Here is a 14,122-nt window from a genome sequence, read left to right as displayed (position 1 = left end):
CTTGTAAACAGTGCTTGATCTGTGCAGATTTCTCTCCTGATTCAGACAAGACAACGTTTTCACTGGAGAAAGCAATGTTATGGGTAGAGGACTCGGTTTAAAGCTAAATACATCTTAATGATGGATTTGTTTCTTACAAACATGCAGCTTTCGCATCCAAACACGTCCTCCACCTTCACGTAGCGACACCCAGGGTCCAAAATTCACATTCAGCAAATGCAACTGTAGTGAGTAATTGGTCAGTTAATCGCTATTTTTAAGGCTTATGTCTTGTATTTTTTGCCAAGTGTGGTAAAAGCTGAATTTTGGATTAGCTTGAGAGCTTTGGTTGTGTAATGAGCCACGGTTGAAGAAACAGTCCATCTTTTTGGTTGTCATGGGCGCTGGCATGGTGGTCATTGCCATGGAAACAGCAACTGGCACGGGATGGGTTGCTTCAGCTGATAAAGGTATAGTTGATTTACCTCTTTTTGTGAAAAAATTATGATTCTCTAATCTAAAAGACAGCTGAAACTACAAGTAGCAAAATGACACTTGACCATCGTCTTAATAAATCATTTACCATGGTAACCATGGCAATCCTGCAAGAATGTAGTTATTATAATTTCTGTTACTACTGTAAAATCACCTTTAATTAATATGGAAAGTTTTCTTTTTTTTCCTTCTGTCATTTTCTGTTATTTTTTCCTCTTACTATATTAAATACAACACTTTTTAAATTAGAAATTAAATTTAAAAAACAAATTTAAATTAAAATATCACATTTAATTATTTAATAAAATATAATAAATATAATAATTAAGCTATGATAATGATAAAAAAAACTATATATACAGATACTTACGCACACAAATTTAAAACAAGTTGATGCTGAGTTATGAAAGCTAAGTCTCAGAGTAATGATTTTTATTAATATTGTAAATGAACTTTTATTTTATTTTTTTTATTTTTTTTATTTTTAAGTTATAGTAGTTTTGTTATGTGCTTGTAATTTTTATTATTTGTTATTATTATATTTTAGTGTTTGTTATTTCAAATGTTTACATTTTTACATTAATCTTTAATTCATTTTTATTTCAATTTTAGTAATTTAGGACATTAATTGAAACGTATTTTATTTCAGTTAAGTTGTTAAATTGCTTATTTTATTTTGGTTAGTTGCCAAGGCAACATTTCTAATTTTCATTTATGTTTTTTAAGTTTATGTTTTCATAGAATATTTCTGTTTTTATTTCAATTAACAAAAATTATTTTTATTGGTTCTAGTTAACAATAACAACACCAAGTTACAAAAGTTATATTGTTGTAACAATAACTCCCATAACTATGGTGATCTGGTGATTTGGAACTATGGTTACCATGGTGAATTTCTGTAGGTCTGTGTCTGAGATCGACCCACCAGCTGTACTGTACTGTTGTTTTCTGGGAAATCCCTTCTTAGATGTGGGCTGATATTGTGTGCTTGCGTGTGTGTTTTGTGCATGTGATGTTGTAGGCGTGTCTTGAGAGTGAATCTCAAATCTTTCTTATTCTGTTTGAAGCCTCAAGGAATCACGTCATCTTTCCTACTTCTCTCTGTATCTGACTCTATCTTTCTTCCTACTGCTCTCTGATGTTGAGCTGAATTGCGGCTATTTCAGCGGTTTGACGATGATGAAAGCCACAGGACAGGCGGCCCATGAAAAATGAAGAAGACATAACGAGGGATGGAGCACAGAGACATTGAAGAAAGAGAGAGCGAGGGATGACTGACATATCAGAGAGGATCAAAGACCTGTCCTCTCGTTTGTTGAAGGTTCGGTACTTACTGGAACCAGAAGAAGAACCAGCCAATGCCTGAGAACCTGAAAGAGAGAGAGACAAAGTGTGTGTCAATAGCTTTGCTTTCTACATAGACAGCTGCCTTCTAAGGGAGCATCATAACTGAAATGGAACATCATGACTGATATGGAACATTCTATTTCAGAGACATTACTAGACATAAATAACATCCAAGCTTAACATATTAATGTCATATCATAGTGCAAAAAGACATTTTTAGGTTGGCTATTACAGTTTTTTGTTGTTGTTTTTTTTTACAATCACTAGGACACATTTCTTAATACTTAGGTCACTTTTTCAAAACACTTCACATAGTTCTTCCTAACATCTTTCAGCTTGGCACAGCAGTACATTTCATATCCAAAATGCCCAAAAAATAAGAATGAACAATTTTATGAAAATTGTTGACTTTAATAAGCATATATGAAATAAATTACGTAAATAAACAAACAGTGATTTTTCACTGCGCTTGTTGCAATGCACTCAGATATTCTGGCCTTTTTGCCCAGAAAATTTGGCCAAAAGAAAGGCAGCATAATTAAGAAATAGTGCTGTACAAATTAAATGGATTATTTAATAAACACTGCAGCATTATATGAAAAATAAGAATTGTCAGATTTAATGAGAATATATGAAATAAATATATGGATATATTAAATAAATTGAAATGTATGCATGTATGAAATATTGAAATATTTTAAATATTATACACTAAATCATTAAATATTAAAATATGAAATATTTCAAATCATAAAGATAATCAAAGAGCAATTTTAATCAAGATTTTTCACTGCGCTCGTTGTAATGCATTCTGGTATTCTGGCCTTTTTCGCCAAAAGGATTTGGTCAAATGAAGGCAGTAAAATTAAGAAACTGTGAAATAACAAACACTGAGATTTATAATAAACACTGCAATATTCCATGAATTGTAATTTCATGTTGACTTTAATAAGCATATATTAAATAAATATATGCATATATTATAAAGAAAATAATCTTGCTGTGCTAGCTGAAATGTATTCAGGTATTCTGGTATTTTGGCCAAACGAAAGCAGCATAATTAGTCTTTAAATGCTGTCTAGGTAGGCAGCCCACTAGGTTTTGGAACAGATCTAGTGTTTCCTGTTCAGACAGTGATTAGTGCAGATTTGGGCCGTTTTCTCCACAGAGGTGTGTGTGTTTCTCGAGGAGCGCTGTGAATCTGTTTGGGAACATTTTGTGGGCAGTATGGCGGTGTGCGTCTGCACTCCTCTCCTCTCTGTTCTCTGGGAATTGGGCCGTATTGATCTTACTGTGAGCTGACAGGTCTGGGAAGTCTAAAAGGCTCTGCAGCGCTCGGGTGTGTAAGTGAAGTGAGTTGAGATCTGCAGTCTGCTAGATTCATCCGTGTGTGTGTGTGTGCTGCCCTAGATTATTATTTTATCATGAGTGCTGCTGGTAAAATGGAGGGATGTTGTCTTCCAAAGGATCTCCCTTTGGATACTGTACAGAAGGGAGGAAAAATTTTCATCTCTTTGTCCTCATCTGCATTTTTCCCCCTTTGTCTTGCTTTTGTTTTATCTCTCATTTCAGATCACAAGCGAGTCTCTCCTGATCGTTTTGTCCACATTTTCAGGGATAAATCCTGATCTAGGCTGGTGGATAAAGGTCCGTCTGCTTTCTCTGTGTGTGTCGGAGTGTAAAGATCTCTGAAGCTCAGAGGAATTCCGGTCCAGGAATTCTGAACCCAGAAAATAATGAGGAGATTTCAGTGTGACGGGCTTAGATGTGAGAGTCCTGTGATTTTAGAGATAATTAATTCCGTTTCATTGTGGAGTAGAATATTATGAAATGGATTCATCTGATTCGTGAGGATCTGATCTTTGCACACTTGAGACTCGGTGCAATTGATTTTATAATGCAGTTACATTCATACCATTTTATACCTACAGTTAGTGATTTTCTCTGCTTCTATGTGTGTGTTTAGGTGCATTTATATTGCTTTTGGCGTAGTGAAGTAAGATCTCCCTGTGTATGCTACTCACATGTGTTGGGGGATCCGTTGGGTGTTGGTATATAGGATCCTGATTTCCAGGTCTTGGCTTTGAATCCTTTTTTGCAGCGCTGACAGTCCTGTCCGGTCGTGTTGTGTTCACATTGACACTGTAAGTTGCCGTCCACATACAAACACAGAGATGCGTGGAGATTACATCTACACCTGAAAGACAGAACGATGGGCAGACATTAGACTTTTAGCAGTACTGTAATACAGATCTGCCAAAACAGTGAATCTGAATGATTTGATGTGCTTTTGAAAGTGAATTTGAACTTGAATTTGAATATTAATATTAATATCAGTGTTATTTTAGTGTCATTTAGTATTGATTAATATGTAGAATTTGCATTTATTTTGATATTTTCAGTTTAATTTTAGTTTTGTTTAATTTTTTTGTAATTTTGTTATGTGCTTTTGTCACAATTTTTTTTTCCAAATTTAGAAATGTTAGTACTCCAACTTATTTTATTTCAGTTAGTTGCCAAGGCAACATTTCTCATTTTTGTTTTAATTAATTTTTTTTAAGTTTTAGTAATTTTGTTATGTGTATTTTTTTAGATTTCTTAGATTTTAATAAATTTTTATTTCAAATTTAGTAATTTTTGTACTTCAATTGTAATCTTATTTTATTAATAATCTTGTTTTATTCAACTTTATTTCAATTACGTAAATGTTTTATATTGTAGTTTTAGTTTTATTTAATAATAAAACACTGGTCAATGTTAAAATTAAATTAAATGTGAACATAAATGCTATTTTTTATATTAATGTGCATGGGAATTTAAATGTGAATTTGAATGTGCATGGGAATTTGATTCTAAATTACTTATTTTCCAAAAGTTTTGAATGATTTAATGTGAAAAGTCATTAAGAAATGAATGAATACGGTATGAAGACCAGCAGAAGCATTTCAAACCTCCTGTATAAGCTGCACTCAAGCAGGGCCGATATTTTCAGAGATATAAATTATAGGTATGTGTGTGTGTTGGCAGGTGGAAATGCATCAATGAACGCAGGTGTGCTGCTGTAGATTGGGCCCAGTAAAGCAGAAATGAGCGTTTGTGTAAAACCAAATGGCCCTGATTCTAAATGAGACTTTTCCACATGAGCAGCACAGTGTGTGTGTGTTACTGTCGAGCTTCAATCCAGTTTGTTCCGCTGGAGTGAACATGGATCCATCAGCATCAAATATTCACAACATCGTCCTGTACCTTGAGCCAACCCTCATCTATCTCTCTCACACACTCTTTTTTTCTCGCTTTTTCTTTTCCACTGCCTGTGAACATTTCCCCCCTCTTTCTCCTTCCCTCCATCTCCTTTAACCTCGTTCTCTGACACCATCGCTCTTCCAAGATGTGGTTTAGTGTGTACTAAAGTGGTCCAGCTTGAGCTGTCTGGCAGTCTGGAGTGTGATGTGGTGTATGATTTATCATTTACTGTATACCTTGTGTGTCAATGTGCATTATAATAAATCTCCCATTTAAAAGTTCCAATTTACAGTCTAATGCAAGGGTAGGCAATGTCGGTCCTGGAGTGCCGATGTCCTGCAGAGTTTAGCTCCACCCCTCACCTGCCTGCAGCCTTAGTAATCCTGAAGACATTGATTAGCTTGTTCAGGTGTGTTTGATTAGGGTTGGAGCTGAACTCTGCAGGACAGTGGCCCTCCAGGGCCGACGTTGCCTATCCCTGGTCTAATGCAATACATTTGAACCTTTTAAAAACCTTTTTTGTTCTCTAGTTGTTTAGAAAAACATCAATGATCTATAGAAATGTATTTCTTCCAGCAAATAAAAAATTTTAAAAGGTAATTGCAGCTTTTTTCTCGCAATTACGAAGCTGTTAACTCGTTAATCAAACTTGTAATTGTGAGAAAAAAATCTCAACCACAGAATAAAAAATTAATAAATACAAAAGGTTTTTAAAAATGCGCATGCGAATTCTGACTTCTGAGTTTATAAGTAGAAATGATAAATGTAATTCTGAAAAAATATTCTGAATTGCCAAAATAAAACTCATTATGGAAACTTATTTTTGCAACGGAATAAAAAAATAAAAAACGGTAATTGTGACTTTTTAGCTCACAATTACTGTGAACTGCAGCGAGTTGTTTTCTCACAATTATAAATTTTTATCTCCAAATTTGGACTTTTTTCCTCGCAGTTGTCAAAATTGGGAGATATAAAGTCAGAATTGGGAGATATAAACTCTGACTTTTTTCTTGCAATTCCAAGTTTATATCTCACAATTCTGAAAGTTTATAACTTGCAACTGTGAGATTTAAACTCACAATTCTGAGAAAAGTTAGAATTACAAGATAATACCTCACAGTTCTGAGAAGAAAAGGCTTATTGTGAGGTAATTCTGACTTTTTTTTCTCACAGTTTCTTCTCAGTTTATATCTAATATTTCTGACTGTTCTTCTCAGTTTTATATCGCGCAATTCTGAGTTGAATTCTGAATCTCCCAATTGTGAGAACAATGAGAAGGTCCAAATTGTCAGAATCACTCAGAATTGTGAGAAAATAAGTCAGAATTGTTCCATTGGGAAAATATGCTTCTTTAATGTTGCTTCCATGATGAGTTTAAATCTCGGTTTAAAATTCAGAATTGCAAGGGGAAAAAGTCAGAATTATGAGCAAAAAAATTATTTTATTTTTATTTTTAAAATAAGCTTCCATAATGATCTGGTGCTTTAAATAACTCCAAAAGAACACCAAAACACTGATAAATGAATGAATGTGCATATGATATGTAAATGTAGTAGGTCATATGGTAATGTGACTGTGATGTCATTATGATTTCCGAGTAATTTTTGCAGCTTAGGTTTAACAAATCTTAATGTTAGAGTCAAGCACTTATTTCAGAAGAGCAAGAGCAATCGTGTTGTCCATGATATAACCTCTTAAAGTGACTAGAGAGTCAGTCTGAGCTAACTAGGAGTTTCCCTAGGTGTCTTCTTTTTGGGATTTTCTGTGTGGTGGGTGTGGGTCAAATGTGAGTTCCCCTGAGCAGAGGTCCTGCTGGGATAAGGGTGCTTCTGTAGTGTCCTGTGAGCAGCTGGGACAGCAGAATTATTCCCACCATCTGCTGCCCCGCACCTCTCACGTATGTCTACAAATGCTGCGCTCACATTCTCCGATTATTTTCATATCAGCTCAGAATGTAAAACACACTCCAGTGCTCTCTTAACGCTGTAAAGCATTACTATTGCATCATATTTGATATCATTTAGAGCAGGGATCCTCAAATCTGGCCCACGAGATCCACTTTCCTGCAGAGTTTAGCTCTAACTCTAATCAAACACACCTGAGCATGCTAATCAGTGTCTTCAGGATCATTAGAAAATCACAGGTAGGTGAGTTTGATCAGGGTTGGAGCTAAACTCTGCAGCGCAGTGGCCCTCCAGGGCAAGATTTGAGGAACCCTGATATAGAGCAACGACTGATATGTACAGTATATCATTTTATGTAAGCTATACTGTTATAAAGATCTCATTTATTTACATTAGAAAAATCAGAATTTCATCTTACTTATTGGCCATATTAAAATCAGCAACTGCACCAAATTGTTTTCTCAGTTTTGGTCTCTGAATAAAATGATTAATCTCTGTATTCTCACTATATACAAAGATTTGTTTATATGTCAAAGTCAACATGACATCAGAATTGACCCTTTTTATAGCTATTGACTATAAGCTATAGTCATTGTTTTAGGCTACTTTTGTTGTGAATTAGCCTTTCTACAGTCACTAGTTAATGCAGTAATTTAATATACTCTCAGAAAAAAAGGTACAAAAGTTGTCACCGGGGCTGTACTTTTTCAAAAGGCACACCTTTGTATCTAAAGAGTCCATATTGGTACCTTAAAGGTACATATTATTATCTAAAGTGTACATATTAGTACCTAAAATTTACAAAAGTGTACCTTTTGAAAAGGTACCGCCCCAGTGACAGCTTTTGTACCTTTTTTTCTGAGAGTGTACAGGTTACTTCAATAACACAAATATAAATGGATATGTTTCCACTGGGATACAGTATGTACAGGTGCTCTGGAGGATGAACTTGACTTTCAGTCTTTATATCCTGCTCACCTTCCTGGTTTCGGCTCCTGTGAATTTCCATTGCTTTTCCATGTTTTTTGTTCTTTGTGGTTACTGGATAAGGATTTGTAAAAGTCATTTTAGACTGCACTCACAAATAGCAATTTCTAGCTGACTGAATATTTTATGACAGAGTGTAACTGGATCATTTTAAATTCACTACAGGAATCCCCATGCCTTTTAAATATTTGATTAATTTTCATGATTTCTTTTTCAGGCCTGGAAATCACAATGTTAAAATTCCTTGCCATTTTCATGTTTTCCATGACCATGGGAATCCTGTTAAATAATTATGGCCTGATTCCTAGAACAACGTTTTCTTCCTCCCTACAGTCGACTGCATTCAGATCTGACTCTATTCTGGTATGTAATGTTCACTTTTCACAATGCATGCAATTCCTGATGGATAAATTTAAGCCCATGTTACATTTCTCCTCATTAATATAATTATATAATAATAATTGTGATGCTGATTTCAAAAATAAAGGTTCTTAGTTTTCTTAGGTTACTAAAAGATACATTATTCTTTTTACATTTTATTTTTTATTTTTTGGCTGATTAGGGTCCTTGAGTTGCTATATGGTTCATCAGATAATAAATTCATGATGTTTCATTATAGGTTCTGTTTTTGGTTTGGATTCTGGGTTCTTTGATGGTTTTCTAAAGAACTAGAGAATCAAAAGTTCTTTGTAGAATTTAAAAAGGTTCTGATATGACATCACACTATAACAGCCTTTTAGAATCTAATTGGAATCAGAATCGTAACTGGAACTGTCGCTGTCGTTCTGACGGTCTTTCTCTCAGTCTCTCTGCGAGTTATGGATTATGTGAGCCGTTTTACGATGAGCAAATCAAACAAACAAAACAAACAGACTCCGCAGACGCCAGGAACGCTCTCATTCTCTGATTTTCTCTGTCTGGTTTCTGTCTCTCCTTTTTCCTCCTCTGTTCATTAGATGATAGAGAGCTGTTTCTCACTCACACACATTTCCTGCAACTTATTCCGAGCGATTAATTCCCTCTGAGAGCAGAGAGAGATGGAGGTATATATAGAGCAGTTAGAGAAATCTAATGAAGTAAACTGACCCTTTGGTTGTTTGTGCTCTGTTTTGACAGAAAATAGATCAGTCTAATGAAAAATCATTCTACAGTACATTTGTTTATGTCTTGTGATTTTCGTGCAGCACATTCTTAGCTTCACAACAAGCTACTGTCATGGGCGTCGCTAGGCCATTTTTAGGGGGCTATAGCCCCCCTAAAATGACTACTCAGCCCCCTTAAAATTTTGCGATTAGCTTAAATTAAATGTGCTTTTGTCGTTTTTATTTGATTCATTATAAATATTTCTATATAGCTTTCATTTATAGTTTTATTTTGTATTATCAACTTAAAAAATAAATATTGCTTTGGCAGCTAAAATAGTCAAGTTTACGTTTTTCCATCTAATATTTGTATTTTATTTCAACTTTATTTCAATAAAAACAATTTAGCTTCAGCTTCAGTCATTTTTTCAACACAATCATCATAATCACACTGTTTTGATTTAACTGTTACTTTTCATATATATTTCTATATAGTTTTAATTTAAGCTATATAGAAATATAGCTTTTAATACCAGTTTTAGTAATTATAGTACTTCAACTTATTTCAGTTAGTTCCAAGTCAAATATTCCTAATTAAGTTTTTCACCGAATATCTTTATTTTATTTCTACGTAGCCCCGCACATGACATGCAAGAAAAAATAAATAAATCGTGAAATTTATAAATAAATTTGCTAAATCGTGTGCACAATTTATAAATCGAGGGAACGAAATAGTAAATCGTGCACACGATTTAGCCTACTATTTTTTTTCCTGCATGCCATGTGCGGGGCTCCCTATATTTCAGCTTTATTTCAATAACCGAAAATATTTTTTATAGTTTTACTTGGCAATAACAACCCTAGTCCAGCAACATATTTATCTTTAATTTATCTCAATCATCATAATCACACTGTTTTGATTAATTTGTTACTTTTTGTTTCATTCCACTCCAAAAAAAATCAATACTACATTCTCAGTGTTGCCGCTGCTTTTCACACTCTAAACTCTCTCTCTTTCTTTCTCTCTTTCTGTCTGGTTTGCTCTTCAGTCACGCTTCAGTGAGAGTGCTATTCCCTCCGCGATTCCTTCCAACTCCCACTTATTCCCATCTTTTCTTCTGTCTATCCACACATGTTTCCCATTCAGGCCAGTTACTCACTAGCTTAACTGCATTTGTCAGTAGTGTCTACTGTACATGACGTGTGTTGTTGTGGTAGTGTGACGGTGACACATCTCAGTGCATAGAGTTAAGCTGGATGTGTTGTTATTCAGGTAACTGCTGTGAACATGTCGACTGTAACTAATTGTGGATTCTGCTCAAATTGTTGCTCTGCAGTGTCAGTAGTTGGAGTGAAAGAGAAACTGAATGCCGAAGACAGTTTATGCAAATGTTTATGCAGTGCTTTTGTTGTGTTTCAGAAAGCAACAACGCACAAAATTGAGCATGTGTAGCATTTGCATTCAGATACTTGCATAGTGTTTCAGGAATAACAAAATACTGTATATACACACAACCGTTCAAAAGTTTTTTAATTTTAATGAAAGAAGTCTCTTCTGCTCACCAAGGCTGCATTTATTTGATCAAAAATACAGTAAAAACAGTAATATTGAGAAATATTGTTACAATTTAAAATAACTCTTTTCTATTTGAATATATTGTAAACTATAATTTATTCCTGTGATCAAAGCTGAATTTTCAGCATCATTACTCCAATCTTCAGTGTCACATGATCTTCAGAAATCATTCTAATATGCTGATTTACTGCTCAAGAAACATTTCTGATTATTATCAATGTTTTGCTGCCTCCTTTTTTTGTGGAAATCATGATACATTTTATTTTTCAAGATTATTTGATTAAACAAAAGCATATTTTGTGATATTATAAATGTCTTTACTGTCACTTTTAATTAATCTAATGCATCCTTGCTGAATAAAATAATTAATTTCTTTTTAAAAATCTGACTGACCCCAAACTTTTGAATGGTAGTTATACATTTCAAAATTAAATCAAAATCTCTATACTTTTTAAATAAACGTTGTTGGTTTTTTGTTTGTTTGTTTTTTTCTCAATCATGAACAATTCATTGGTCTGCATTATTTGAAAGGGGAAAATGTTTCTGTAACCCTTCATTAAAAATAAATATTTTTCTTCTTCTCCAGCGCAGATCACCAATCTTTCTTATTTTTCTCCTCTCGGTACTTTTAACCATCTGATCAATTCTTTCTGGATAAAATTTAGTCTCTCCTAAATTTTACTGTCAAAATATACATTTTTACTCCCAAATATGTCATCTTATGAAATAAAAAATTGGCTGTAAACAGCATTTCAGGTTAACTTTAAATATCTACAATCAAACAATTACTTACTTTTTATTCGTAGCTTTTTGTGTAGCTAACTATTTTTAAAAGCTACCTTGATCTTACTACTGCTATGACTATAAGTATGAGGAGACTATAGCTTAGCTGAATAGTTTCGAGAGTTTCCGCTTGACTACATTATGTGTATGCGTGTGTGTGAGACCTACTACAAACTAACCCATAATGCTGTACGGTAAAAGCATGAGGTCACAGGGTCGCTGGTCATGTTCAGACAGAGCTTTTAGAGATGACCTTCATCCCAACACTACGGAGTGTGTGTGCATATCTGTTAAAGGTTAAAAGTGTTCTGCTTTTTTTTATCTTTTACCTGTTGTAAAACCTGCTGTATTGGCTGCATGTGTGGTTTTGTGAATACTAGCAGGTAGTGTTTTTCTGCATGTCGCAGCGTGTGGTTTCAGTGGGGCGTCTCACTGCACAGGAGAAAGTGAATCATTTACATAGACTGCAGCAGAAAACATGAACTCGTGTGTGTGAGTTTGTGTACGCCAGTTTGGATTGAATGTTTGAGCTTCTCTTTTCCACACCTGTAAAGTGCGCACTGTATAAGTCGTCCATACAACTTGTATGCAATAGTCTTTCTAAAGTCATACGGTAGCTTGTTCTGAGGAACAGGCCGAGATTGAAGCCATATGTCATAATGTATAGCACACTTTTTATATAGACTACTATTATGTTGCTTTCTTTGTCCTTTATGAAGGTCACCATCCACTTTCACTGAATGGAAAAGAGCAGCTTGGACATTCTGCCTACATCTTCAGTGTTTCAAGGAAGTCTGAAGTAATACTGGGTCAGAACTACATGACGGTGAGTAAATGATGACAGTATCTTTATTTGTGGCGTGAACATGCTTTCTAAGGAACCATAACATCACATCTAATGATCGAAAACAAATTCAAGTGAGCTTTACAGAGAATCAATCAAATATTAAAAGACTACGATACATATTTCTTGATATAAATAGAATCATGAGCTGAAAAAGATTATTACGATAGATAGATAGATAGATAGATAGACAGACAGACAGACAGACAGATAGATAGATAGATAGATAGATAGATAGATAGATAGGTAGGTAGATAGATATGATGAAGATTTTAGCATGGTTTTAATAGTTCTCTCATTTTCTTTCACACATAAACACTGTTTACTGCTTTTTTATAGTACATACACATGCAATAAAAGATTATTAAATTCTGGAGTTTTCCTCACTCTGTCTCTTTCCCAGTCGTTGCATTAAAAAAAAAACTCATACATTTAGGAAGGAGGAAACAAGTACACACACTTAAACATTACTGCATAAGAACTTATATTCAGAGCGAGAAGAGGCCTAATAATTTAATCTTCAATATCTACATCTAACATCCATTTTCTCTTCATCGTCCGCTTTCTGTTTGCTAATATTTATTGTTTTGTCTTCCTACATGAGATTGTTCTTTCACTCTAGTGGGAAATATAGAATAATGGATATAATATACTGTACTGTATATCTAGTGTATAGTAACTCTACAGTCAGTTTTCTTTATATAGTAGATCGACAATAGAGTTGTGCACTGTTCAAAACTGAATTGAGAATTTAATTCTGCAAACAGGATGCAGAATTGCAATACAAATTTGAATGTAAGCAAGTAGAATTCAAATTGATGCACCGAAATTCGCATCGAAATTCAACAAAATGTAACTTTTTGTACATTTCATGTACATTTTTTTTTTTTCATAGAAAAGCATGTTTGTCAAAATAAAACGTTGGCTTGGTAAAGTTGAAGAATGTTGGCTTGATGAAGCCTTGTTTGAAAGTCCTGAAAAAGGCCTCATGGATGGATGGGTAAAACAATGGATAAAAAGATACATAGAATGATAGATGGATGGATGGATGGATAAAACGCTTGTTTTTTAAATGTAATTTTTATTGTTATTTATAGTTTTAGCTATTTTTATTAATAGTTTGAATTAGGTTTCATTTTTATATTTTCCATTTTTATTTTAGTTAAAATTTTTGTCATTTTGTTTTGTTACATGGATGGATGGACTCCTGCATCCTCTTTCCCTCTCACTCGCACAATTTTTTCCTCTTTTGAAGCACCTCTGAAGATGTGAGGAAGTGCTGCTCTCTCTGAATTATTACTGATTTAAACATACTACAAGCTCTCTGAAGTTATCAGACATTCACTAGTGTAGTCCAGCGATGGGCTGGGAGTAAAACAGATAGTGCAGGACTTCAGCGGATTATTATAGTTATTATACTATTATACTTTTAATAATAGTTTGAATTAGTTTTTATTTTTATGTTTTCCTTTTTTTATTTTATTTTAGTTTTTGGCTGTAGTTTTTTAATTTTTTGTTTTAGTTTTAGCTATTTTTATTAATAGTTTAATGTGAGCTATTTTTATTAATAGCTTGAAATAGATTTTTTCCATTTTAAATATACTTTGTTAAAGTTTCAGAAATGTTGTTTTTGTAATTTTTATTATTTATTGTTTTATTTTTATCTGTATAGTTTATTTTTATTTCAGTTTTAGGTATTTGTATTAATATTTTTTGTTTTAATATATATATACATATATATATATGATTACCAATGCACACAAACTTCCCAGAATACTGAGTGCCCTGTTGGTTACAGTGTTTACTTCCTATTCAATTAGATTTTTATTAAATATTTATTTGTGAAAAATGCTTTGTCTTCTAAAGTATAAGTATGTTTATT

General features: G+C 33.6%; 1 protein-coding gene across 2 annotated transcripts in view; it reads right to left on the bottom strand.

The window, feature by feature from the left end:
- The window catches only part of ntng2b (netrin g2b), a 61,628-nt gene that overhangs the window by 19,205 nt on the left and 28,301 nt on the right, over window positions 1-14,122 (bottom strand). For both annotated transcript variants that reach the window (XM_016470209.1, XM_016470210.1), the window contains exons 4-5: window positions 3,846-4,018; window positions 1,809-1,844 (exon numbers count right to left, since the gene is read on the bottom strand). In XM_016470209.1, the coding sequence (XP_016325695.1) occupies window positions 1,809-1,844; window positions 3,846-4,018 (209 nt within the window). The remainder of the gene's footprint in view (window positions 1-1,808; window positions 1,845-3,845; window positions 4,019-14,122) is intronic.

Source organism: Sinocyclocheilus anshuiensis, unplaced genomic scaffold, assembly GCF_001515605.1.
Source record: "Sinocyclocheilus anshuiensis isolate Anshui unplaced genomic scaffold, SAMN03320099.WGS_v1.1 scaffold708, whole genome shotgun sequence".
Lineage (NCBI taxonomy): Eukaryota > Metazoa > Chordata > Actinopteri > Cypriniformes > Cyprinidae > Sinocyclocheilus > Sinocyclocheilus anshuiensis.
Note: the sequence above shows the minus strand (reverse complement) of the source record. Positions and strands in the feature narration are given on the sequence as shown.